At 51.6% G+C, this 25076-nt stretch overlaps 3 protein-coding genes and 1 long non-coding RNA gene across 8 annotated transcripts in view; 3 read left to right on the forward strand and 1 right to left on the reverse strand.

The window, feature by feature from the left end:
- Positions 1–1237, forward strand: part of PHF12 (PHD finger protein 12) — a 32576-nt gene extending 31339 nt beyond the window's left edge. For both annotated transcript variants that reach the window (XM_058854242.1, XM_058854243.1), the window contains one exon: positions 76–1237. In XM_058854242.1, the coding sequence (XP_058710225.1) occupies positions 76–410 (335 nt within the window). In that variant the 3' untranslated portion in view covers positions 411–1237. The remainder of the gene's footprint in view (positions 1–75) is intronic.
- Positions 937–2159, reverse strand: LOC131586916 (uncharacterized). Its single transcript, XR_009279269.1, has 3 exons — positions 2066–2159; positions 1524–1665; positions 937–1387 (listed from the first exon to the last, which is right to left on the reverse strand). It is a non-coding gene; the product is annotated as an uncharacterized LOC131586916 (long non-coding RNA).
- Positions 2160–2168: 9 nt separating this feature from the next.
- DHRS13 (dehydrogenase/reductase 13) lies at positions 2169–4565 on the forward strand. The gene is made up of 5 exons (XM_058854244.1): positions 2169–2349; positions 2436–2554; positions 3172–3295; positions 3371–3682; positions 4220–4565. Exons 1-5 carry the CDS (start codon positions 2223–2225, stop codon positions 4546–4548), a joined length of 1011 nt encoding a protein of 336 aa, XP_058710227.1. The 5' UTR covers positions 2169–2222; the 3' UTR covers positions 4549–4565.
- Positions 4566–5666: 1101 nt separating this feature from the next.
- FLOT2 (flotillin 2) lies at positions 5667–24632 on the forward strand. Of its 4 annotated transcripts, XM_058854661.1 has the most exons (12): positions 5667–5801; positions 13313–13394; positions 15391–15459; positions 17493–17583; positions 21455–21578; positions 21972–22090; positions 22503–22616; positions 22709–22828; positions 23499–23713; positions 23830–24013; positions 24167–24316; positions 24488–24632. In XM_058854661.1, the coding sequence occupies exons 1-12, from the start codon at positions 5675–5677 to the stop codon at positions 24524–24526; spliced, it is 1434 nt and encodes a 477-aa protein (XP_058710644.1). In that variant the 5' UTR covers positions 5667–5674; the 3' UTR covers positions 24527–24632. The 4 variants fall into 4 exon arrangements, with proteins under 4 accessions (XP_058710644.1, XP_058710643.1, XP_058710642.1 ...); XM_058854660.1 differs by lacking the exon at positions 17493–17583 and having other exon boundaries at positions 15391–15481; XM_058854659.1 differs by lacking the exon at positions 15391–15459.
- The last annotated feature ends 444 nt before the right edge of the window (positions 24633–25076 follow it).

Raw genomic sequence — 25076 nt, forward strand, 5'->3', positions numbered from 1 at the left:
GCAGTAACGCCTGTTGATAAAAACAAGCTGCTGCTGACCTGCCCAAACCTTACCATTTTTTTTATTCTTTTCCAGAACGACATAAAAGCAGAAAACAGGAAGAGGAGGCACATGAAGAAGCTGCTGTGATGAATTCACAGGCACAAGGGCAGCATCGGAAACCCTGTAACTGCAAAGCCAGCAGCTCCAGTTTGATCGGGGGCAGTGGGGCTGGCTGGGAGGGCACGGCCCTGCTCCACCACGGCAGTTACATCAAGCTGGGCTGCCTGCAGTTCGTTTTCAGCATCACCGAATTTGCGACCAAACAGCCCAAGGGGGACACTGCCTTAGTACAAGATATGGACTTGGAGGAGAAGCTTTCTCTGAAACCCCACCAGGTGCCCGTGCTGCGGTCCAACTCAGTTCCCTAGGAATTTTTAGGAAGAGAGCTTTTTGGAGTAAGGAAAACGCCCTCAGACTCTTTACAATGCAAAAATGTACAAACCAAGGTGGGATTTTTCTGTGTCGGCCCAGAGACTGTTCACACGCCGTTTGCATGAAATGAAGAACGTTTAACTTTTTTTAATTTTTCTTTTTTGCTCAAGTTTTAGGGGCATTTGCACATATATTTGTACTATACATTTCATTTTAAAAGGAAAACTGCAGTGAGAGCAGGACGCGTCAGAGCGAGGGGTGACCGCTGTCTGACTCGAGGACTCTCTCTGACAGATAGTTCCCATGCAGTTGTAAAATAATCAGAAACTTGTTCTATTTTGTGCCAGTGACAATAGTTTTATATTAAAAGAGAAATACAGTTTTCATACAGCAAATCTATACAATATCATTGTTTTATTTAATGTAAAGAAGCGCTCTTCTTCCTACAGTTATTTTTCCCATCCCTCCCTGCTATGGTTGCACTACAAGTAGCTACTGTGTATTATTGGCAGTGAGAAACGAGTTCTTTTCCTGGTGTCCATCTTATTTTTTATTTCAAATAAGGAAAAGTGTTGGATTCTGTGTAAATACATCAGTGATGGCATTTTTCAATGTTTTAAAGCTGTGTACAGTGCTACATGTGGTATGACGTTCCTCAAATTGTCTATTGTAGCAGATCCTTTGTCGTAACCTGTCTGTCTCTTTTGTTTCTCTGCCACCTCCCCGCAGCAGAACAGCTAGTTCCACTGTACATAGTAATTGTAACGTTTTAGACTTTACAGAAACTTTCCTGTATTCTGTATATAAAAAAAAAAATACTTCACATTCTGTTTTCTTGATTGTCTGTCTTCACTCGTGTCACCACAACCTGGAGCTTCCCCAGAGTGTCTGACTGCAGAGGAGCCTGAGCTGGGAGTCAAGGCTGGGGTGGGCTGGAAGGACCCTGGTGTCCTGCCTGGGATGTGGGAGGATGCTGGTGGGAAGAAGGTGAGGACTGGAAGATTATTGAATCATGGAATTGGTTGAGGTAGGAAGGACTCTTGAAGGTCATCAAATCCAACCCCTGCAATGAGCTGGGATATCTTCAACTCAGTGTGGCCCAGCCTCACCTCCAGTGTTTCCAGGGATGGGACACATCCAGTTCTGATCTCCTCAGGGCAGGAGAGATATAGCCTGAAAGTGTCCTGGAAGATGAGGGGACTGGTGCACCTTATTTATGAGGGAAAGCTGAGGGAGCTGGGACTGTTTAGCCTGCAGAAGAACAGACTGAGTAGACCTTATTCTCAAATATATTGATGTGAAGGGGGTGTTTCAGCCGATGGGATGGAGCCAGGCTCTTTTCAGGGGTGCTGATCGAGAGGCAAGGGCAGAAACAGGAGCAAGGGAAAAGCTGCACCTGAACATGAGGAAGAACTTCTCTACCATGCACTGGAACAGGCCATCCATAGGCCGGATTGACTATCCCTGGAGATAATTCAGCTATCCTGGCACAGTTCTCATGCTCTAGGGGACGCTGCTTGAGTAGAGGGGCTGGACCAGATGACCTCCGATAGTCCCTTCCCTCCGCAACCATCCCGAGATTCTGTGATCTCCCACTCCTCGCAGCAGGACCGGGGGTATTGCTCGGGGGGCAGCGCTGGCCCGCACTCACCCCTCTCTCTGTCTCTCCTCCCACCGGCGCCACGAATCCAGCTCTCCCGTGGCCTGGAGCAGACCTTGCCCCGTTTTCCGTCCCGCCGGGCCGGGGAGGCGGGAGCGGGGCGGGAGCGGGGCGGGCCCGGCCGGGGGCTGCCCGGAACGGCGGAGGGATGGCGTGGGCGCTGCTGGGCGTGGGGCTGCTGCTGGCGCTCTACACGCTGCTCCGCTACGGGCTGCGCAGCGCCCCGCGGCCCCGCGGCCGCCCCGAGCTGCGGGGCCGCACCGCCATCGTCACCGGTGAGCGCCGTCAGCGAGCGGCAGGGAGCCGTGACCGGCCCCGCTGCGGCCTTTGGCCCTGCTCACCCCCGCGCTCCTCTCCGCAGGGGGAAGCAGCGGCATCGGCGCGGCCACGGCGCTGGAGCTCGCCCGGTGCGGGGCCCGCGTTATCCTGGCGACCCGCAGCGCCCGGCGGGGAGAGGCCGCCGCCAGCCGCATCCGCAGGGTGAGCGCCGGAGCCGGCACCCCCAGGGAACCCCCGGCATCCCCACCCACGGGACGTCCCCAAACCCTATGGCAACCCCATGGCACCCAATGGGCAGCTCCAGCACACTCTCGGGATACCCCCAATGTATCCCCGTGGGACATCCTTGGATATCGCATGAACACCCCCAGATGTCTCCACGGGCACCCTGAGGACACTGCCACGGCATCCCGTCAGCAGCCCAGGGATCCCATAAGATACCCCCAGGACATCCCTGGGCACCCCCAGGACACCATCCAAGACACGCAACAGGACATCTTGAAGCATCACATGATTAACCCCCAAAACACCTCCATGGGTACATCCAGGTACCACAGGGCAGACCCCAGGAACAACCCCTCAGACACCCGCATAGGCCATCCCCAGGCCCCCCGAGATACTCCAAGGTGGGACACGCTGTACCACCGGGGTGGCTGCAGCCTCCCATGCTGGGGTGTCCCAGCAACTCTGCAGCCCTTGGGCCAGATCCAGTCCCCAGAACATCCCCCTGCCCCTGGCTTGCTCCAGCCCTCACCCAAGGCAGGGCACACCCCCGGCCCAGCCCCCTGAACCAGCCCCAGTCCCCGCTGTGCCCACAGGAGACAGGGAACAATGAGGTGCTCTTCATGTATCTGGACCTGGCCAGCCTGCGCTCAGTGAGAGCCTTTGCCAGCGCCTTCCTGCGCCAGGAGCCCCAGCTCCACCTCCTCATCAACAACGCAGGTGAGTCTGGGGCCCCAAATCCCCTCTGCACCCAGGGGCACCACCACAAGCTGCCATTTTCTCCTCACTCCTCAGGGGTGAGCGCCGGGGGCACGACAGAGGATGGCTTCAGCCTCCCCTTCCAGGTGAACCACCTGGGCCATTTCCTGCTGACCCAGCTGCTGCTGGAGCGGCTGCGGAGCTGCGCTCCCAGCCGGGTGGTCATCGTGGCCTCTAGTGCCCACTGTGCCGGCCGCCTGAGTCCTGAGTCCCTGGGCAGGCCACCCTCGGGGCTGTTCTCCACCTTCCAGGACTACTGTGACAGCAAACTGGCCAACGTGCTGCACGCCCGCGAGCTGGCCACGCGCGAGCAGGGCACACAGGTCACCTGCTACGCTGTGCACCCAGGTAGGAGCCAGCTCACCCTTGGTGTCTGTGATCTGCACACCTCTGTGTCCTGTCGTGTCCCTCTGTGAGGGGTGGTCTCTTGCTTTGCAGCCTTTTCACAGGGAATTCCTGCATGGGGAGCATCTCTCCCTCGCACGGTACGGCCCTTTGCATGTGTCTCTTTATATGGTGTGTCCCTTTACAGTGTCACTTTTCATGGTGTGTCCTCTACCTTGGCACATCCCTTTGCACCTTGTCCCCTCGCACTGTGTTCCTTGATACAGTGTGTTCCTTTTAGTGTTCTTTTGCATAACATATCTCTTTATACAGTGTGTCCTTTTTCACATGTCCCTTTGCACGGCATCTCCCTTTGCACCTGCATGGGGCTCGGCCACACACCTCCCGAGCCTTGCACAGCCAAAATGTGGCAATGCCTGGGGACAATCACAGCCGTGCTGCCCATGCCAAGGCCACCCTGGCCATCTGCCAGCACCCATCCATTGGGACACACAGGGGGACACTCCACGGGGACACCCGACGTGTGCCAATCTCCCACAGGGTTTGTCAACACTTCGCTGTTCCGGCACGCGCCGCTGTGGCTGAAGCCGCTGCTGCTGCCGCTGGCCTGGCTCCTGTTCCTGGACGTGTCCGAGGGTGCACAGGTGGTGCTGGACTGTGCCACGCAGGACGGCCTCGAGCCCTTCAGCGGCCGCTACTTCACCGACTGCGGCCCTCAGCTGCCGTGGCCAGCGGGGCGCGATGACCGCCTGGCACGGGCACTCTGGGAGGGCAGCGAGCGCCTGGTGGGGCTGGGGGCAGAGGGGGGACAGCAGCAGGGACATCAGGAAGGACATCAGGAGGGTCCCACTGCTCCCACAGCACAATAAAGGCGATGACAAGGGATTCCGGGAGTTCCCAGTTGTTGGTTGGTCCGTTGGTTGGCTTTGGAGCCAAAAATGTGTGTGGGTGTGGAATGGGGGTGAGCAAGGGGAACCGGCCCTTGCACACCCACCATGCCCTGCACGTGGAGCGGAGCTGGGAGGGTGACAGTGAATGAGTGTGCAAGGGGGTGTGGGTGTGCACAGTGTGGGTGTGCAGAGCAGCACACCTGGCTCTGCCCACACACTGCAGGACACCAGTCCTGCCTCGCACACCCGTGCAGTGTCACACACACATCCCTTGCACACCCGTGCAGTGTCACACAGACACACAGACAGACACAGACAGACAGACACAGACACACACACACAGAGAGACATGCACAGACACAGACAGACACACACACACACACACATCCCTTGCACACCTGTGCAGTGCCACACAGACAGACACAGACACACAGACAGACACACAGCACACACACACACACACACACACAGAGACATGCACAGACACAGACACACAGCACACACACACACACACACACACAGACATGCACAGACACAGACACAGACACACAGACACACGGACACACACACACACACACACACATCCCTTGCGCACCCGTGCAGTGCCACACAGACACACAAACACACAGACAGACACAGACACACACACACAGACACAGACACAGACAGACACAGACACACACACAGACATGCACAGACACACACACACACACGCACACATCCCTTGCACACCCGTGCAGTGCCACACAGACACACACAGACACACAGACAGACAGACACAGACACACAGACAGACAGACACAGACACACACACACACACACACATCCCTTGCACACCCGTGCAGTGCCACACAGACACACACAGACACACAGACAGACAGACACAGACACACAGACAGACAGACACAGACACACACACACACACACACACATCCCTTGCACACCCGTGCAGTGCCACACAGACACACACATGCACACCCATGCAGTCACTCCCTTGCCCACCGCGCATGCGCACACTCCCCATGTTACCCGCGCACGCGGTGCCCAACATGGCGGCGCCCCCAGCCCGGCCCCGCCCCCGAGGTGTGGCACCGACCTCCCCAAGATGGCGGCGCCCGCGGGCCGCGCCCCCGCCGTGCGAGGCGCGGGGGGTTGTGGGGGGCTGGGCGGCGGCAGGGCCGTCATGGGGAACTGCCACACGGTGGGGCCCAACGAGGCGCTGGTGGTGTCAGGTACGGCCGCGATAGAGGGGCTGTGGGATGGCACGGAGGGCACCCTGAGGGAGTTGGGGGTCTTGGGGGTCTTGGCTGTGAGGGGACTTTCAGGGGTCTGAGTGGTCCCTGTGATGGGAGGACCCTGGGGGATTGGGAAGGGGCTCTAATGCGGTGTGCTCGGAGGGGGCTTTGGGGGTCCTGGCTGAGAGGGAGCTCTCAGCGATTTGAGGGGTCTCGATCACCGGGGGGCCTGAGGGAATTGGGGGGGGGGGTGTCTCTGTGATGGAGCCTCACGGGAGAGGGAAATCGGAGAGTCCTGGCTGTGAGGGGACTCTCAGGGGCTTGAGGAGTCCCTGTCGGGGCGCACTGTCATGGAGAGAATGTGGGAGTTGCAAGGGGGGTCTCAATGGGGTCTGCAAGGCGGGGGAAATGAGGGGTCCTGGCTGTGGGGGCACTCCAAGGGATTTTAGGAGGTATTCCTGTCATAGGAGGGTCCTGAGTGATTTGGGAATAGACAGGGAGATGGGAGATGCTGTACTGGAACTGAGGCTCCGGGGTGGGGTCCCGGCAGAGTGGTGGGCGAGGTCCGGCGACAGAAGCACCTCCGATGCTGCTGTTTTCAGGTGATGTCAGGCAGGGGCACCAGCAAAGCTCTGTGCTCCCACCAACAGGCTTTGGCTAGGATTTCCAGGAAGCCATCCTTTTCCTTGGATTTGCCGGGAAAGGGGAGCTGGGTGTGAGCATCCCCCCGGGGCAGAGCGCTGCAGACTTGTCCCTGCAGTGCCCGTCTTCATCCATCACATCCTGCTGCAGCTTCCTCACCAGCACATCACCTGGACTCTCACTGGTGCTGGCACTGGATGCAGGTGATGCCTGCTGGACATGTGGAATGTCACCAGCAGCTGACTGAGGTGACTGAGGTTGGGGTTAAACAAATCAGCAGTGAAATCCCCCATGTCTAATTCAACCTGTAGCTGCTCCAGTGCTGCTGAAGCTCCAGGCTGCATTTTGGCATGGACCAGGCTTTGTGTGGACAGGGTTATTATTAATTCATCATTGTTAGGTGAATTTATTATTGTTAGGTGATGCAAGGGCTGGGAGCTTCACTCTGTGACAGACTGAGGCCAAGTGCATGGTAATGAGCAGCGGTAGAAAATGCATGTGAACATCAAGGATGCGCCTCAAGTCACAGCTCTGCCACACTTGCAACTATGTTATTGTGGTTTTGGAGCTGTGGCTGATCTGTTATGAGTTCATCTCTCTTGAATGACAGACCTGTTATGGGAATTCCTGAGGAGATGCCAAAAGCAGGATGCAGCTCTGGAAACAAATATGCCCACTCTGGTGATGGCTTCTAAGGAGTTACAAACTCCACCCAGCAGCTGCCCAGAGCAGCAGCATTCCTTGCAGTTTTCCTGGGCTGCAGTTCCCAGTGGGATCCAGAGTTGATGCTGTGCTTTCCTCCAAAGGAAGAACCCCTGTCAAAACTGGTACTGCTCGGTGAAATGCCACATTCATGGGAAGATTTGGAAGCCATGCTCCAGGTGTGCTGGGATGCCCTTTAGTCTCAAAGCTTGGGTTTGCTTCTGTCCAGCTCTGTGTACAAAACACAGCTTCCAGGATGAGCCAGCAGGAATTTGTGGCATCTGTGTGCAGTTCCAGGCATAGTGCTTTTCCACATCCAGGAACAGCAAGCCCAGGACACTCCTCGAAGTGCAGCTGCGTTTTGGGAAGGGAGCAGAGATCACCCTGGGCTCTGCCAGTTGGGACAGGGTTTGAAGCTGCCACCAGACTGGTTTTCCTCAGCTGCTGCCCAACATAGTCTGCAGATATTTGCTGAATCCTGAGGGCACCAACTGGGAGCTCTGCAGGGCCCTGCAGCTCCTCTGCCCGTGTGCAGAGCGACTGCCAATGCATTCGTCAGAGGGTGTAGCTACAAGCCATTGAAATTCCAGGGACTTGAGCCATGTTCCTCTGGGGAAAAGCAGGGAGGACCTTGTGGGCCAGCATTAATTTGTGTGATACTAAGTTGGATTTAGACAGAGTGGGGAAGGAAAGGAGAAATTAATAATAATTACCAATAAGCCAAAATAATATTAAATAAATTTTAACTAAATTAATTTAAATAAACCAAATATTACTAGAGGCAAGCTTCTGGCTTGCAGTCTTGAATTGTCATGTGGTAGTTATTTGAAAGACTTCACTTTGTGGGAGGGTTTTCTTTATTTTCTTTACTCAGTCTATGCCCCTTGGCCTTTAGTCCTGGGCCTCCCCTGGCATGTGGGTTTTTCTGAGGAGGGTTGTTCTTTTTTTCACTTTCTTGTGAGACACACGAGTTCCTCCAGTGCTCAAGAAGCATCCAGCTGTGCCTTGGGAATGTGGAGCTTTGTAGCCTTATTTGGGAAGCTGCGTCTCAGGCACGGCTCAGCACTCCACTGGCACTGCTGTCCTTTCCCTGCTGAGCTACATCGACTTCCTTCTAAGAAACTGCACTGCTTATCGATACATTGGTGAATTGTGGGGCCCAGGATTTGTAAGGATACCCCACAGAGTCTTGAATCTCCCCAAATTGTGGGTCTGACTTTTCTGGGAGACTCCCTTGGTGCAAGGTCTGAGGAGACCTTGGCAGGAGCCTGGCACATCACTGAGCCCACGCTGAGCACAACTGGAGCTGGTCGAGTTTTCAGGGAGGTACACCAAGTACCTGTTCATCCTGATATCTGAACGTTCCCACCAGCCAAATAGGCTGTGAAATGCTGGGTTTGGGTTAAAATCTGGTTAAATGCAGCTTTTATGGCTAAGGGTCGATCTGCTGGTTTTGAAATACAGCACTATAATATTTCCACAGTGTCATAATAGGGAAATCTGTATTTATATTGGCCATGTTCATCTCACAGTTCCCAAACAGTGTTGCTCAAATTTCTGCATTTGGGGCATTTTCCTTCTGGCTGGCAAGGGCAGCAGCAGAGAAGCTCTGAGGGAACACCTGGACATACCTGACAGGGGGAAGTGCTCACGGCTCTCCCTGTTCCTGTGTCAAAACAAACTCCTGCTTCAGCAAAAGTTTAGGGAGTGAAAGGAGGAAAAAAACTCAGGGGATTGCAACCCATCCAACCTAACTTTATTTCCTAGGAGACTACTGAAACAAATATGTTGTTTGTAACACCTAGAAGAAGACAAGTAGAGGTATTTGCCATGTTGAGCTAATCTGATTGCTCTTTAGGTGAGCAGAAATCAGCTTGAGAAATACAGTCCAGCCCAGTTCCTCAAATTTTACTTTGGTGCAACACCCTTTGGGGCTCCTTGATGTCTGTCAAAGTAAAAGAAGAGGTAGCAATTAATTCTAGTTTTGTGTAGGAATTTGTTGCTGCATGCCAGCAGTAGGTATGTAACCCTTTCAGGGCTGCTCTGAGCTCTTCTATACTGTTACTGCATCACTCTTACCCCTTCAAGAACTGCTCATGTGCTATTTTCTAAGTTGAAAGCCTGAAATAAGGATTTCTTGAGGCTCTTGAAGCCCTTCCTGCAAGAGACCTACAGTCCACAGTGCAAGGAGGAACTAGTTTCTCAGATATTATGAAATTGATATGAAACTGCCTGGAAGACCACTGCCAGGGAACTTGACAGTAACTCACTGTTCAGCTGAAAGAATTTATCAAGTAAGTTCCTTGTTTTGGCTTGGATAATGGAATCGAGAATGTGCTTATTGAATTTGCAGACTGAGCTGGGAATGGGTTTGAGAGCTTTGAAGAGCTGGACCAGGATCAAAACAAACTCTGGAGATTGACCCAATAGGCTAAACAAAATCTAGTGCAGTTCAGGGAGGAGAAATGTAGAAGTTACATTTAGGTGAGAAGAGTCTATTGCATGAAAATAAAAGAAGGTCCAGGCCATGTGCTGTAGAAAGATGTGGTAGGCAGCAAGAGCCACCTGAACCCTTACACTGATGGTGTAATTCCAGTTCTTCAGCCTCAAAAGAAATAGGAGTTTATGGGAAGGAGCAGGCAGCTTCAGCTGGGTCTCATGAGGTTTTGCCCTGTGTTCATTCAGTTCATTCAGTTTCCAGGGTTGTGGTTGGGGTGTCCCACCTCTCGCACCAGGCAAGCCATGCAGGAAACTTGCAGTGGCATTGATGGTCATCTGCCTGGTTTAACTGAGTGCTCCTGCAGATTTAGGTTTGTCATTTTGGCAAGCCAAAACTTTTTCCCAATGGTTGGTTTCTCACTGCTTGTGATGCTCAAGGGTTGCTGAGTGCAGCATTGCAGCTGGTCATGAGTGCTCAAAAGGGCCCTTAAGCACCTCATCTGGGATCTTTCCTTCTCAGGAGGTGCTTCTTCACCTTTTTGAGTGTGGTGGGGCTCAAGGTTTCCATTGTCATGTACTTTTAAATTAAATCTCCAGGACTTGCAAACTTAGGAAAGCCTATTAGGAAGAGGTGGACAATAGCTTCAGATCTTTCTTTTTGGTTTCCAGAAGGAATTTTGGGGTAGTATCTCAGTGATGTTGTTGCGTAGCTTCTGTTATTAATAAAGTTTGTCTTCTCTGAGTTGCTGTTTATGAGATGAGTTATTAAATGTGTTTTTAAACTCACTCTATGGCATTGTTACTCATTAAGTCATGTTCATATAGAATGTATCCAGAACAAGATAGCCAGTGTAATCTGCTTTCATCTGCTGCAGTGACTATCAGAGGCTTTTATGGATTCAACTCAGAACCCTGCATCTTTTTAAATTAATTTTTGTTAACCTTGTACCATTTCTGCACGTGAGCAAAGCCTAATTTATGTGCACAGCGAGGTCTAAGAACCAGACACTGACTTTAGTCTGGGCCCTGCTTTAGAACGTGATTTTCTTTATGGATGCTTTTGCCTTCCTCTATCTCCGCATTATCTTTTGTCAGTAACTGTTTTCAGTTATCAGCTTTTTCCTGGTCTGCCTGCACTCAGCAGCCTGTTTACCATGACCTGATTTCAGAATGCTCACCACTTCCTGCCGGAAAGGTAACTCAGTGCCCAAGTTACCTGGGAGAGCAAACAACACAGAGCTTCTTCAGATCATCCCAGCTTTGATGTTTTGAGCTCTGTGTCCCCAAAACTGTTGAGGCCCACGTTCTTCCTTGCTCACTTCCTGCATCTGCTGAGAGCTCCTTTTATCTACCAACTCCCAAGCGATTAATCTTATTTCATAATAAAAAAAAAACCCAAACAAACAGACAACATACTTTCTCCTGGCTCTGGGAATTCTTGCTCGAACATGGAACCCTTTCATTGGGAAGAGGCCAAGCTGGCTGGCAGCTTCCTGGCTATGAATCCTCCATTTGTGGCCCTGCACACTGCCCCGGAAGAGGCACAGTGGATGTTTGTGGAAGCGACTGTGAAACCCAGTCTGCTGGAACAGTGGGCGTATTATAGCTGGAAAAGGCAATTTCTCTGCCAAATCTCATTGTGCAAGAGGGTTTATTCTTTAGCCTTGCAAAGGTTTTGCTTTGTTGGTTCCTTTTTCACTTGCTGCCTGAGAATTGAGAAAGAGGCGGCAGAACTGCCATGGAAAATGAGCCCTCGGCTCCTCAGCCTTTACCAGGACAGAGCTCTGCTGCGCTCAGATGTCCAGCATGCATGAAAGCAACTGGCTGGTATCCCACTCCTCCTTGATGTGTTAGTTTTCTCTGGTTTTTTTAGGCTTTGAACAGTTTTTGACATATAATCTAGCTCAGTAGAATGTGCTCTGCAGCTGTATTGTGTAGCACCAGGAAGCAAATGTGGAGCTCGTTTTGTGTGTGCTTCTAAATACGGTATTTCCTTGCATTTCCTATAGAAGAAGAGGAACATCTGTGTGGAGAGACACTTTCCTGTAACAATGGTGGGTTTAGGGTGCAGAGCTTTCTCAGGATATTATTAAAAAAAAAATTAACAGAGGTTCAGTAAAGACCACATAGACCCTGGGAAATAAAATACCTTTCCATGTGGTGCTGCTTTTCCTGAGTGCCAGGAACACCTCCCTTCCTGTTCTTGGAAAACAAGGGTCTGGCTGAAAGGCTGAGCTAACTGTGCTGACGCCCTCCAAGAAATGTTAAAGGCATTGTGGTTACTGCAGGATGTTGTATCATCAGCTTCTGTAACGCTTGCCTGGCTGAAATAGTCTTTCAGCTATGGGAAAAAGCTATCCAAAGGCTGGCTCAGAGGTGACAGGAGAATATTCCTCCAGGCTGTGCAGCACAGATCTGAAAAAGTGTGTAAAGCCTTTTCCTGTTTGTGTTTTATTCTTACTGAAATGCAGGGGTGAAGAATTGCAGATGGGGCAGTTCTGCTGGTTTGTCAACCACTGCATGGAAGCCATCAAAGCAGGCAGTGTGTGGCCAGTGTCTGGAAGCAGACAGTGTTTGGAAGTAGGCAGAAGATGGCTAAATGCTGGGGGGTTGGAGGAAGAGGAGGAGCAAGGAGGAGGAGAACAAGGAGGACAGAGTCCCCTCCTGTGGTTGGAGGGCCCTGCAGGCACACTGGCCTGGATGTGTGTTGCTTCTGCTTCTTCATTTTGACTTACAGTAGCAAAAAATACTGGTCATTTCTCTTGAAAGTGCTGTTGGCTTCACCCTTCTCCCTTTCCCCTCCCACAACCTAAAGCTCCCAGAGCCAGCCACCCTGTTTTCTGCATTCCTGCTCTTCCTCTGCGCCGGCTCTGTCTTGCCTGCATAGATCTATCCCGCAGGGCTGCAACTGTCTGTTGCTCTGTTTGTACAGCACTCTCCTCGCTGGGGCCCTCGGGCACTGCTGTAGTAAGAGTGATTATGCAGAGCAGCTGAGAGAGGGAATTCTGGCCTCGATCTGCCTGAGAGTCAGCAGCTCCCGGGTCTGAGACAGAGAGCTGCTGAGTTTCTCCCTTCCCAGCCATGAATCCTGAGGCTGATAACTGGCAGGGTGCTCTCTTGAAAGGCAGCAGGTGTCTTGTTCCTTAAATCAAAGATAGGAAAATCCAGATAGCATCTTCTAGCTTCACCGGGATCAAATCTTAAATGTGTTAGTAGAGTTCTTGAGGGTTTCTGAATCTTGGGCACATCCAACTCTGAGATGGACCATCAAAGCATCAGACACAGTGCTACTTGCACAAATCAGAACTAGGAAGTATTTTTTGGGAGCTATGGGGTTCTTCCCTCTTCCAATACTGACTTGAGAACTCCTGTGGGAAGTTAAGGGTGGTGTGAAGGAAGGGAGGTGGCTTTCCATAACAGTTAACATCACAGTTGAAGATACTTAGATTGATTCTGGTTGCCAAAAGGGCATAACAAAATTAAAATAAAGCCCTGGTTTGAGATACAGTCCCTTTCTATGTGTTACTGTTGGTCATAGTGAATTATACAAATACTACTTTCCAACTTTATAAAGCAATTCCAAAAAAGGTTGCCTTGGGAAAACTGCCATGTGAATCGCTGTGAATGGAGAGGAGGAAGAGTGTGAACTCCTCTGCTTGTAAGTTATTCCCAAGAGCATGTGCATGTGTGTAATCCTGATGTCTCTGCTCTCTGCTGTGCTGCAGGTGGCTGCTGTGGCTCCGATGAGAAGCAATATGTGTATGGAGGCTGGGCCTGGGCTTGGTGGTGCATTACTGACACCCAGAGGTAAGGAGACCCCTGATATTTGTGGGCTTTTGGAGTAGGAATGTGGCAAAATCATCCCAGTGGGGCTGTCAGCAGTATCTTTAGGAACACTGGATCAGGCACTGTGTATGAAACCAGGGATGAGCATCAGGAGCTCTTTGCTGGCTGTTGGCATGGGGACAGCTGGGTGCCACAGTGCAAAAGACACACACAAAAAAAGAAATCACATGCTTTCAGCTGGAGTGCTTTTCAAACAGCCTTTATGTCCACAAGAGGAGCAAAGCTCTGCCCAGTATGGCCCAACCTCTCACCCAGTAACAAACCAGTTTGTGGCCTGCAGTGCACCAGTGCCCCCCTCTGCTCCTCAAGTCTCTTTGTAAAGATCTGCTGACTGCTGTCACCTTGGGAGCAGACTGTTCTGATTTAAAACCACGGGATTTCCTTTCTCTCTCTTTCCTCAGTCGTGGATTTTGCTTGCTGCTGCTTGTCGGGTCTGTGAGCTGACATGCTGTGGTAGTGCTGCTGTCCTGCTAATACAGCTCTTTGTCTCTAGGATCTGTAGGAATGTTCCCTCCCACTACATCCCTCATCCTCACTGATCCAGGTTTCCTCTGTGTAAAAAAATAACAGGGAAAAGGATAAAGATGTGACTTTTGAGTTTTACACTGAGTGATGGCCAGAGGTTGTAGTTAACCCTTACAGCCTCTTCCAACCTCTTTTCCCCGTATTTGTGTTGCCACCAGCAAAGTGAGCATGTGGCTGCCCTCACTCTGCACATGATAGGAGGTGGGAGAGGAAGGAAAATCTCAGCTTGCAGGCTCAGTGTTTCAGGGCTGCGTTCAATCCAGACAAGCTTCGTTCCCAAATTTTTGTGAGACATCTTGTTGGGAGAACTGTTAATTGAACAAATGGTTCATGCTTCTCCTCTTCTTCTATGAGAAGTGCAAAGAACAGTGCAGGACCTTGACCTACCCAGTGCAGAAGATCAGATACATTTGGGAGGCTGATTTATTAAGTTACGGATAGGCTGAATCCAGGGCCAAGAACTGGATTGCCAGGAACGAGCTGTTATATGATAGAGATCTGGGAATTATTTAGCAAATGGGGCTCTTGACAGGAATTCCAGCATCCAAACTAATCTTCTACTTTAAAATCCATACCAGTTCATGCCATGGGATGTGGGGCTTAATTCTCCTTTCTCAAATGCCATAAGCTGTGCCCCAGATGGAGCCCGCTGCATTAACATGAGGAGTGAGACAGATTTCCTTCTCTGAAATTAGGACATTTTTTCTGTAACTGCCAGAACAGTTCCAGAAGAGAGCAAGAGAGACAGGAGCAATTGTGTTGCTGTCAGCGGCATCCCGCCAGGTAGCATTAACCTGGGAACAAAAGGAACAGTTAGAATTGGCAGGGTGCTGGGCACTTACCCTACTGAAGCCTTGAACACTGGGGAAAAACAAGGGGAAAAAATGCTATCTCTGTTTAGGGGTCAGAAATAAAAGCATGGAGAGAGACAGTGTGGTCTAACATGCCTCTGGGAAAGCCAAATGGTGTTAATTCAGCTTCCCTGAAGGACAGCACTTGGAAACAGCTTCCCTCCTCAGTGCCTTAGCCAGGGGTGGGTAGCCAGGTCCCTGGTGTTTTCATTTATCTTTCCTCTCTTAAATACTGACATAGAAGCATCCAAATCACTACCAAAAGGAATTTTTCTGTGTGCAAAGATTACTTCAACAGAGAACTTCAGCTGATACCAGGATGACACAGTTTCATGTGCAGGGTGGGGACGAGCCCCCAGCTTGTTTATCCTCATTAAAAGAAACTGCTGGATGCTGTAAACTCCCTCCCATGACAAGGGAAGCTGATTATGGAGCCCTGGGAGTGGGCAGTGGATGAAAGGCAAACTGACCAGGGAAAAGCTGAAACCTGAAAGTCTCATCTTGTCCTTTGCAACAAGTGTTTTACTCTCTGGTAACTGCTCTGTGTATTTGCTGTCCTACCCTTACTCCTCCCTTCTCAGAGTGTCTTTGGAGGTTTTGACCATCCTCTGTCGCTGTGAGAATGTTGAGACGTCGGAGGGGGTCCCACTGTACGTAACAGGGGTTGCACAGGTAATAATCCACCAGCTTCCTAACAGACTGTCTAACTGTTTATCCCTCTGTTTTGAGCAGCAGCAGCAGCAGCAGCAGCAGGATAACATAAAAACTAATGGTTTTCTAACGGCAGCTGAAATCTCCATACTTTCCTCTCCTTCCCCTTCTCCAGTACTTGCCCTGTGGCACTCCACAGTTAATAGGTAATGAAGACAGGTACATTGCTGGCAAATTCCAAATTCAGCATTGTGGTACCTAACATTTGCTCCTGCTGTAACCCTTTCCTTGCCAGCACTGTCTCCACTGTGGGCTTGGTGGAGAGCAGAAGGTTTCTGCCTTTGTGTGGAGGCACAAGCAGGCCAGGTTGGATTCTGTACAGGGTTTGGGACAGGTGGGAAGGCAGGTTTTGTGCCATTTCAAAATTGCAATTGTGCCTTGCTCTGCAGTGTTGGTTATGGATTCCCACTCAGCCCTTCTTCCTCCACATGAAGACACTGCCCATTTTGGATGTTGTCACCTTTGAAAATACAGCAGAGACCTCAGATGAGTTGCAGTGCACACATTATGAACCAGTGATGACTAAATATCCCTGTGAACAGAACTAAGAATCAGAACAGTTTGGAAATTAAATTCCAAGTCTAGATTAGGCTGTCAGAAGGCTGAAATCCTGCAGCATCTGATTAAAACTGTGAACACATGGCATAAGATGCCTGTGCATGTCCTGGACAGTGGGATGTGTTTTATCAGCTCCCAGTTTGCGTGCCAGTTTAATTAGGACAGTGGCCAAGGCAGGCATGAACTTGCAGGGATAGGTTTCAGCACTTCCAGTCAGTCCTGGAGCAACTCAGCATGCATAAAGCAGCCCAGGACAGCCCCTTCATGGTTCAGATGTTTGACCTGATGTTCACTGACACAAACTCTCTGCCCCGTGGCTCCCTGTCTTGACTCCCAGCGTCTTTCTGGCTCATTATGGCTGACACGGGAGCCAGGCTTGGCTTCCTGGAACAGAACCTGCCACACCCAGAGATGTCCTTTGTTTTACCAAATTGTGACCTGCAGATTGCTGGGACTGACCAAAGTACCTGGAGCCCACCTGAGGTGACTGAGAAAGCTCTGGAGCTGCAGGATCTGTTCCTGGGTGCCTGATATTCCACAAGCATGGCCATAAAGAACTGGAGACTCATTTCCATCTTAGGGTCATGGGACAAATAAAATAGAAAAATAGAGGGAGAGGCGTCACTGTCGGACACAAAATGATTCACACGGACGCAGCTCGAAGTGTGATGAAAGAAGAAGGAAGTTTATTTGTTCTTTCAGTATTTATAGGTTTTCAACAATGACCAGGGATTGGATAGTCAGGTTATCACCTTCCTAACCACACTGGCTGTGAGAGATGTCCATCAAAAGGCCTATCTTTAATGGAATGTATAAACACCTATGCTTATAGTTACTTTCTTGGGAAGGTGGCTAGAAATTGTGAAAACAATATCAAAAGGCCTGATTCTCAGGGCAACAGAGAGGTGAACCAGGTCAGGGGACAGGTCTGTGGTAGGGCTAACCCAGGGCTTCTTCAGCATCAGTGTCAGGTTCTGCCAAGCACCAGCTCTCGTGTGAGGTGGGTGGGAGCATCCCAGTTCTGTGCTGTGCTTTTAAACCAGTGACACCCCATGCTGCCATGGCATTGGGCAGCGTGGCACAATGAGCCTCTGACAGAGGGCCCTTGGGGCTCCCAGTGCTGCAGCTTCTGGTTCCTCACTAACCCAGCAGGAGGGAAAGGACCACAAGATAATTTCCAGTCTGGATTCCAGCCATTGCTGGTAAATTACCTTTGAGCATTATCTGAAAATCTATTTCTTGACCACAATGTCCTGTCTGTCTGCAGTCACAGATGTGGTCCCTTGGCTGCATTCTGTGCCTGCCTTACATTACCTGTGATGAGTGCAGCAGGTAGCCCAAGGCAGGAGATGCAAAGGGAATAGCTGAGTGTGTGTAACCTGGAAACGTGCAAATATTTTACATTTTTTGGCAGGATTTCCCTAGAGATAATGACGTTACAACCCAGGTGTGAGGACGTAGAGACGGCGGAGGGGGTAGCTATAACTGTCACAGGTGTGGCACAGGTACAGTAACCAAAACATCATTTCAGGAATGCATGTCTCTAACTTACATCTGGTTTTCCCCTCTTAAGAGGTTGCTGTTGTCCAGGGAGAGAAGCCAGCTGCTCTGGAATAAATCTTTGTACCAAACCACATTGTCCTTGTTGGTACAAACACGCTCCAGCATGTTCCATGTGGTGAAGGGGGTTGTGACTTCTCCTTCTCTCCCCAAAAGATTTTTTTTTTCTGGTGTCTCATTTGTCTGTGTGGCAAATGAGGGGTGTGGGGGTGACTTGATGTGTTTGTGGAATGTTGATGTGCTGTGGTGCCCTTGGAGCTGTGTGAGACCCCACAGGACTGACCCATAACCTCCTGAGATGGTATCAATCATTATATTCCTTTGGATAGTTATTGTTAGCACATGGGCCTTGTAATTCTTCATGGTGAGTTAAAGCTTAAAAAAAAAGAACTTAGTCCCTCCAGGCACTAAAACTGGCGCATAAAATTTTTGGCTGGAATTGAATTTTGATTCTCTACAGCTTTCTTCAAATGTAAGACCCACTTTTGCTGCTTGTGGCAGCACACCAAAACCCTGCACTTCTTGGAGTCTGAGGTCTGCTGTCCTGGTACAGTCTGTCCTTGGGGCCAGGTCCTGCCCTGGAGCAGATGCTGGGAGAAAAATGTTAGTTTTGAGGGAATTTGGAGTCCTTGAATAGGCAGCTGGATGCTGTGATTGAAAATTGCTTCTGACAGCTCACTCTAAAATTTGGTGTACAAACCAAGAGTGGCTCTCAGTGCATACAGGGCTCTTGTCACTGTGAGTCTGAGGTATGTCCAGGTGTGTTATCACAGGACAAGTGGCTGCCACATTCCCTATGGGGAGCTCTGGAGCCAAGGGGAGCTGCTGACTGATGCAGTGATGTGACCAAAATCCCTCATGGACCCAGCACCCTTGGTTTCTATTTTTCAGTACTTTATATTCATCTTTCACTTAGTTTCCAGTTCTTTATATCCATTTAGCTGCTAAGGTGTCACATGATCCCAGTGGTTTTTGCATGGTTGGCAAAAATGTGTGCATCCGTGTTTCCCTTCACAATCTTTTCCTAAATCTGTGGGCTTTTCCTTCTGTATTTAATGTTTCTCTGAAGCCAGCATTCCCTTTTGTCCTAGTTTTGGGAAATCCTGCAAAACGGTCTGGTAGAAGAGGGCTGGACCACCAGGTGCCTTGAATTAAAAATGCAAAGCCCAGTTCATCTCATTCATGTTATTCTCTTTTCTCACTGTTCAGTTTTTCCACTGACAGCTAATTTTAAAGCTGGAATCCAAGGAATTGCCACGCAGAAAGCTGCCTCAAGGCTGTTGGGGATGTGCATGGCAGAGGTTACCTTAATTCTGCAGAAGTACTTTTTGAGGCAAATTTTTCGTGTTAAGGGCTTGAGCAAAAAAAAAGGGAAAAAAACTCAAAAAATTATTCCTAGAGAAACAGCTTTTTTGCTGCAATGATAGAAGTGCTTCATGTGCATAAAGATGCTGTTCTTTTCTTGAGGAGGGATGTAATGAGTGCTCACCAGTAGCCTCCTTCCCATGTTGGCTGGGTGCTGGGATGTGCTGGGATGCTGCTGCCTTAGGCCACGCTGGGCTCTGTATCCTTCTGTAGCATTTTCCTGAGCCTCCAGCTAATTGGATTCTCTGTGCTCACCCCTCATTGCGAGTGCAGCTGGCTGGAGCAGGGTGCAGCAGCATCAATCCTGCACACAGGATTGCTGGATGGAGGCTCTCTGATTCCCTGCCAGCCAAGGGTCTCCCTCTGATGGGAATGACATTTGAGTGTCACAGTGCCCTGCCTGAAACCCTGCAAAACACGCTGAGCACAAATTGCTCATCTCTGGTTTCTTCTGTGTAGCCTTTGCTTTGGAGGTTGGGATCTGTATTCCATGCAGAGCCAGACTCCCGTGGGCTGGCCAGGGCTCACCAGTGGAGGCTGGCTGGCTTTATCCAGAGGCTGAATCATTCCTTGCTCCTGACTACTGCAGGGGTTCTCCTAATGAACATCCTGCCCTGTGCTCTGTCTTCCCCGCAGCTCCTGAGGGTGGGGATTGTTTGGAGAGGTGGAATTGCTGGCAGATGCTCACCATAAATGTCGCTGCTGAGTCTAATTGCTTTTGATACTTGCAAAAATCTCCTGTTTGCTGTGAGAGGAGCCTCATGCAGGGCTCATGCTCTGAGTGCAGCTCCAGAGTAGCTCTCCCAACTCCCCCTTGTGTGGGAAGAGCACACTGCTGGCCTGGGGTTTAGGGACAAGAAACCACTGTGGAATTGGCCCCAAAAGGATCCCAAGGGGCTCTGGGGACAATGTGGAAGAGGATTGCCACGCTTGCCTGAGGTTTTTTGACATTTTGACTGGGAGACCCAGTCCGGGCAGCAGCAGTAGGAAACAGGCTCAGCCTGGGTTGGTGTTTCTTCACATTACAAGGGGCAGAGTTGTGGCAGGTAAGTTTTGGCCAGCTCACTCTGTCTAGCATGGTCCACCTCCTGTCCCCTTAGAAGATGACAGTCAGTCCCAGTCCTGCTCTCTGGCAGTGCCTGGGCCAGGTGCTGCTGTTCAGCTCCAGAGGGATCATTTGCCTGTGTGGGCTATCAGACAAGACTCTCAAGAAAGAGAAGTGAAAACTTCTCTTTGCAGAACTTTGCAGCTGGAAGTGCTAGAAGGTATCAGGATGAGGTCTGTAGGCTGTGAATCCTTCAACAGTGTGCACCCTCAGAGGGCCCCTGTACAGCATCTGTACTTTGGAAATCTCTGAAGCAGGTCCATCCAAGGCCCTTGGGGCAGGACTCAGGGTGCCACCAGCTCCCTGTGGGACAGGAGGCCCTGCCCAGCCCAGCTGTGTCCATGAGAGGGTGCTGTAGGATCCAGAAAGTTGTGTGGACCTATGGACCTGCTCCTTCTCTGGTGCTGCCAGGCACAGAATGTCCCTGTGCCCAACCTTTGCCTGAGCTCTCAGACTGGACAGGGCCACCAGGAGCTGTCATCTCAGTGGGTTGCAGCTCCTCATAGCTGTGTGCTGTAGAGCACAGATCTCCACTGCCTAACACACACCACAGGGATTTGTAATTCACTTTGCCTTTCAAAAACAGCCCTGTGACCAGCAGGACCATCCTAAGACCCTGGCTTGGCTGGAATGGGGACACTTTTACACCTGGATCTGGTGTAAGGGAGCTGATAGCATTTCTGGGGTGGCTGTGTCCCAGCTCTGGGCATCATCACCAGACTGAGTGTGTGGAGCAGAACAGCCAGGCCCTGACCAGGACACCCTGGGGTCATTGCAAAGGATGTCTGGGAGCTCCCAGCTACAGGCATGACAAACCAGTGGCCTTTATTGTCTCATCTCTCTTTCCAGGGGACACTGAATGGAACCCCTGTTCCCAAGCTGCTCCTTGGGCATGTCACTCTTTCTCACTCTCTGCCTTTTCAGGGTCAGAAAAATTAATTCTAGTGAAAGAGGAGAAAGAGGAAGGTAACAAAACAGGTTTTGGCCAGGGGTGGTAATACCCAGCTTTCTTCTGACTCTGGTGTTGGTGCAGTGGCTGAACTGCTATTTCAGGGGTTTTTATAGGGTTTCTGTTGGGACTGGGTTGGGACTGGTAGGGCCAGGCTCTGTCCCTACTGCTGAGCACCTCCACGCTGAGCTAGTGTCAGGGTTGGGACAGGGGCTCTCTGGCTGGTCCAGTGGCCTGGCTCAGCATGGTGACAGCTCAGCATGGTCCCTTGGAGCATAAGTAGCAGGGCAGCCTGGTGGTGGTACTGCTGCTTCTGCTGCTGCTGCTGCTGCTTTTGGGTACCTGCACCTCCTGGACAGACACCTTCAGTCTGTTTGGTTCTGTCTCCTGTCTCTAGGTGAAGATAATGACCGAGAAGGAGCTCCTGGCTGTGGCCTGTGAGCAGTTCTTGGGGAAGAACGTGCAGGATGTGAAGAACGTGGTCCTGCAGACGCTGGAGGGACACCTGCGCTCCATCCTGGGTATGAGGGGCTCATCCCCTGGAGACATCTTGAGTGGCTTTGTCCCTTCTCAGCTGGCTGGTCCCAGCAGTATCGCTGCCACCATGCAGCCACATGGGACCTTCCTCTGCCACCTGCAGAGGTGGCATCTCCCCTCCAGCAGCTCCCTCTGTGTGGCTGGGCCTTGTGATAAGTGAGTTTTTGGTGCCTGCAGTGAGAGATGTCTGAGTCCCCAAGGGCCACAAGTAGCACATGTGGGTGGTGGCTGAGATGTTGCCACTGCTGTGGCAGAGGATTGCGCCCTTGTGCCCAGGCCTGAGGAGATTAGGGACAACAAGGATGTTGCTGAGCTTAGACCCACATTTTATGTGTTACCTGTTACAAATAAAGTCTTCACCTTCCTCCCCTCTGCAGGTACCCTGACAGTGGAGCAGATCTACCAGGACAGGGACCAGTTTGCCAAGCTGGTGCGGGAGGTGGCAGCTCCTGATGTGGGTCGCATGGGGATCGAGATCCTGAGTTTCACCATCAAGGTATGCCCAAATGTTGGGCACTGCACTCCAGGCAGAGCCGTAGGAGCAGCAGGAGAGAGTCTGTCCCTGACCCCTGCTGCAGTTGGAAGACTCAGGCTGACAGCCTGTCCCAGCCCTTCAGGAGTTTCCATGACAGCCGCCACAGCATGTCCTGTATCCAGGCAGCTGGGCCAAGAGCTGCCGGGTAGCTGCCTCTGTAAACAGGCTTGTGGAGAGAGCTGGCTGATAACCCAGTCTCCTGGGAGTGAGGGAAGATGTCAGGATGGCTTTCTTCTCCCTGCCCTCCCTGTTTGTTTGGAGGAGCAGCTGACATGATGCGTTCTGACCCTGGCCTGACCGCACTGAGCTTCAATGGGAAAGGGATCAAGATGGAGCTCATTTGAAGTGGCTAGGACCTATCTCCTCTCCCCAGGATGTCTATGATAAAGTGGATTACCTGAGCTCTCTGGGGAAGACTCAGATTGCAGCTGTCCAAAGGGATGCAGACATTGGAGTGGCAGAAGCCGAGCGGGATGCTGGTATTCGGGTGAGTCCGGAGACATGCTGGGCTTCCCTGGAGCAGCCTCTTCTGCTCCAGCTACACACCCTGAAGCTCTGCTCTCTGTTCCCTCTCCGCAGGAGGCAGAGTGCAAGAAAGAAATGCTGGATGTCAAGTTCATGGCAGATACCAAAATAGCAGATTCCAAACGAGCTTTTGAGTTGCAGAAAGCTGCCTTCACTGAGGAGGTCAACATTAAGGTGAGAGTATCTCACAGCCCACTGCTGTTCCCTGGAGGCTCTGTGATGGTGTTGGTAGCTCTGGGACTTGTCATCTTCCTCCTCCTGCATCTGTTAGGAGAGCTGGAGATGGAGAACCCAGGTTCTCAGGTCTGTGTGTCACTGTGAGCTTCTCGCAGCAGATTCCTCTCCTGTTGCAGCAATTTGGTGGGACTTGGAGAAGAGGAAAGGATGGGGAGGGTTGAACCTGGAGCTGGTTGGGCTTAAGTGCTGTGGGAAGAGCAGCACTGAGGATTGGGATGTCACCAGTGTGTTGTAGTTAAGGCCTTGCACTGCGGAAGAACTCGGGATGTAACGAGAAAGTTAGAAACCCACCCCTCTCTGTTAGGATAGCAGGGCCCCCCTGCAATTAGCCAATAGCACCCAGGTGTGACGTATGCAGATGGGAGTAACACAGTGACCCCCAGGCTATAAAATGTTAAGTTTCCCTGCAATAAATCGCCATATTTGCCATCCATCACATTGATGCAGTGGGATATGGACCGCGCGGCTGAGGATAGCCGCCCGTGCTGGTTCCAGCCAGGGTACCAGCCTTGCTTGGACACCCACACCAGTGGGAAAAGGTTCAATAGCAGGAGTCATGTCTGGTTTTGAGGCCCAGACCCCTTTTTCTCCTCTCCCCCATGTGCAGACTGCAGAGGCCCAGCTGGCCTACGAGCTCCAGAGTGCCCGGGAGCAGCAGAAGATCCGTCAGGAGGAGATTGAAATCGAGGTGGTGGAGCGCAAGAAGCAGATTGAGGTGGAGGAGAAGGAGGTGTTGCGGATGGAGAAGGAGCTGGTGGCCACCGTGAAGCAGCCGGCTGAGGCCGAAGCCTATCGCATCCAGCAGATCGCTGAGGGAGAGAAGTGAGTGAGCCCCTGCCCTGGGCTGGGCAGCTGGGAGCACAGTGCTGCCCTGAGCCCCAGCTTCTGGGCTCTCTGCAGGGATCCAGGCTGCTGCAGGGCTGCTTTATCCTTTCCAGGCTGAAGCAAATCCTCCTTGCTCAGGCGGAGGCAGAAAAGATCCGCAAGATTGGAGAGGCCGAGGCTTTTGTGATCGAGGCTGTTGGGATGGCGGAGGCTGAGGGGTTGAAGCTGAAAGCAGAAGCGCTCCAGAAGTATGGAGAAGCTGCCCAGCTAGCTCTAGTGCTGGATGCACTGCCTGAGGTGAGGAGGGGACAGCTTTCCCATGCTCCAGGTGGGCTGTGGGAGTTCCCAGACTGGGCCGGGTCTCCTCAGGGCACAGCAAGGCCCTATAGGGACCTTTCACAGTGAACTGCTGAGCAGTTCCTTGACTCTCTGTTCACCCTACTTCCCCAGATCGCTGCCAAAGTATCTGCTCCCCTCTCCAAAGTGGATGAGATTGTTATTCTCAGTGGAGAGAAAGGCAGCACCATGTCTGATGTGAACCGTCTCCTGGCTGAGGTCCCCGCCTCTGTGCGTGCCATCACTGGTGTGGATCTCTCAAAGGTGAGCTGGGCACTGGCAATGCCAGCTGCTCTTAGGGCACAGGGACTTGCCTGGAAGCTTTTAGTTTCCCAGGAAGCCTCTCCTTCCTCAGCCCTGACAGCCACAGAGTGCAGGCAGCGCCCTGCCTCCCCCTCCTACAGACCTAACAGCTTCTCTCTTCCCCTCCTGCAGCTTCCTTTGTTCCAGAGAGCCACTGAGGCCACGAAATGAGGCTGACCAGCCCAAAGCTAGTGAAGATCACTCCCTGTTATGCACTCAAACATCAACTGCCTTTGACACATGGGAATTCCTTTTCTATCAAAGACAATCCGAGTTTCGTTTGTAACTGGTGCCTTATTTTGTAGGGCCAGAAAGATGCATGTCCTGTCTGCTGCTCTTTTTATTCCAAGGCTGAGAGAGGATTTATTTTCTAATTAACTTTGTGTTATCTCAGGCCAATCCCATCCCCAGTTATGACTGGCAGATTGTCTGATGTTGCAGTCCTGGTGCCTTGCTGTTCTCTGCCCTGGGGTGAACACCTGGGACTTGGAGCAGAGGCTTGGGATGGGGAGTTTTAGGAAGAGAACCAGGACCCTCCTCCCCTGGGCTCCATGCCCTCTCTCAGTGACCCTCCTGGGCCCTGTCCCAGCTCTGCCCACAGCTCCCTGTGTCCCTGTGTGTCACCCCCAGTGCCAGCAGCCCTGCCCAAGCTGGGTGGGTGACAATCAACCCTCCAGGAAGGTGGCTATCCAGCACTAGCAGTGGGTGCTGCCCTCTCCCA

Source organism: Poecile atricapillus, chromosome 21 (genome assembly GCF_030490865.1).
Source record: "Poecile atricapillus isolate bPoeAtr1 chromosome 21, bPoeAtr1.hap1, whole genome shotgun sequence".
Lineage (NCBI taxonomy): Eukaryota > Metazoa > Chordata > Aves > Passeriformes > Paridae > Poecile > Poecile atricapillus.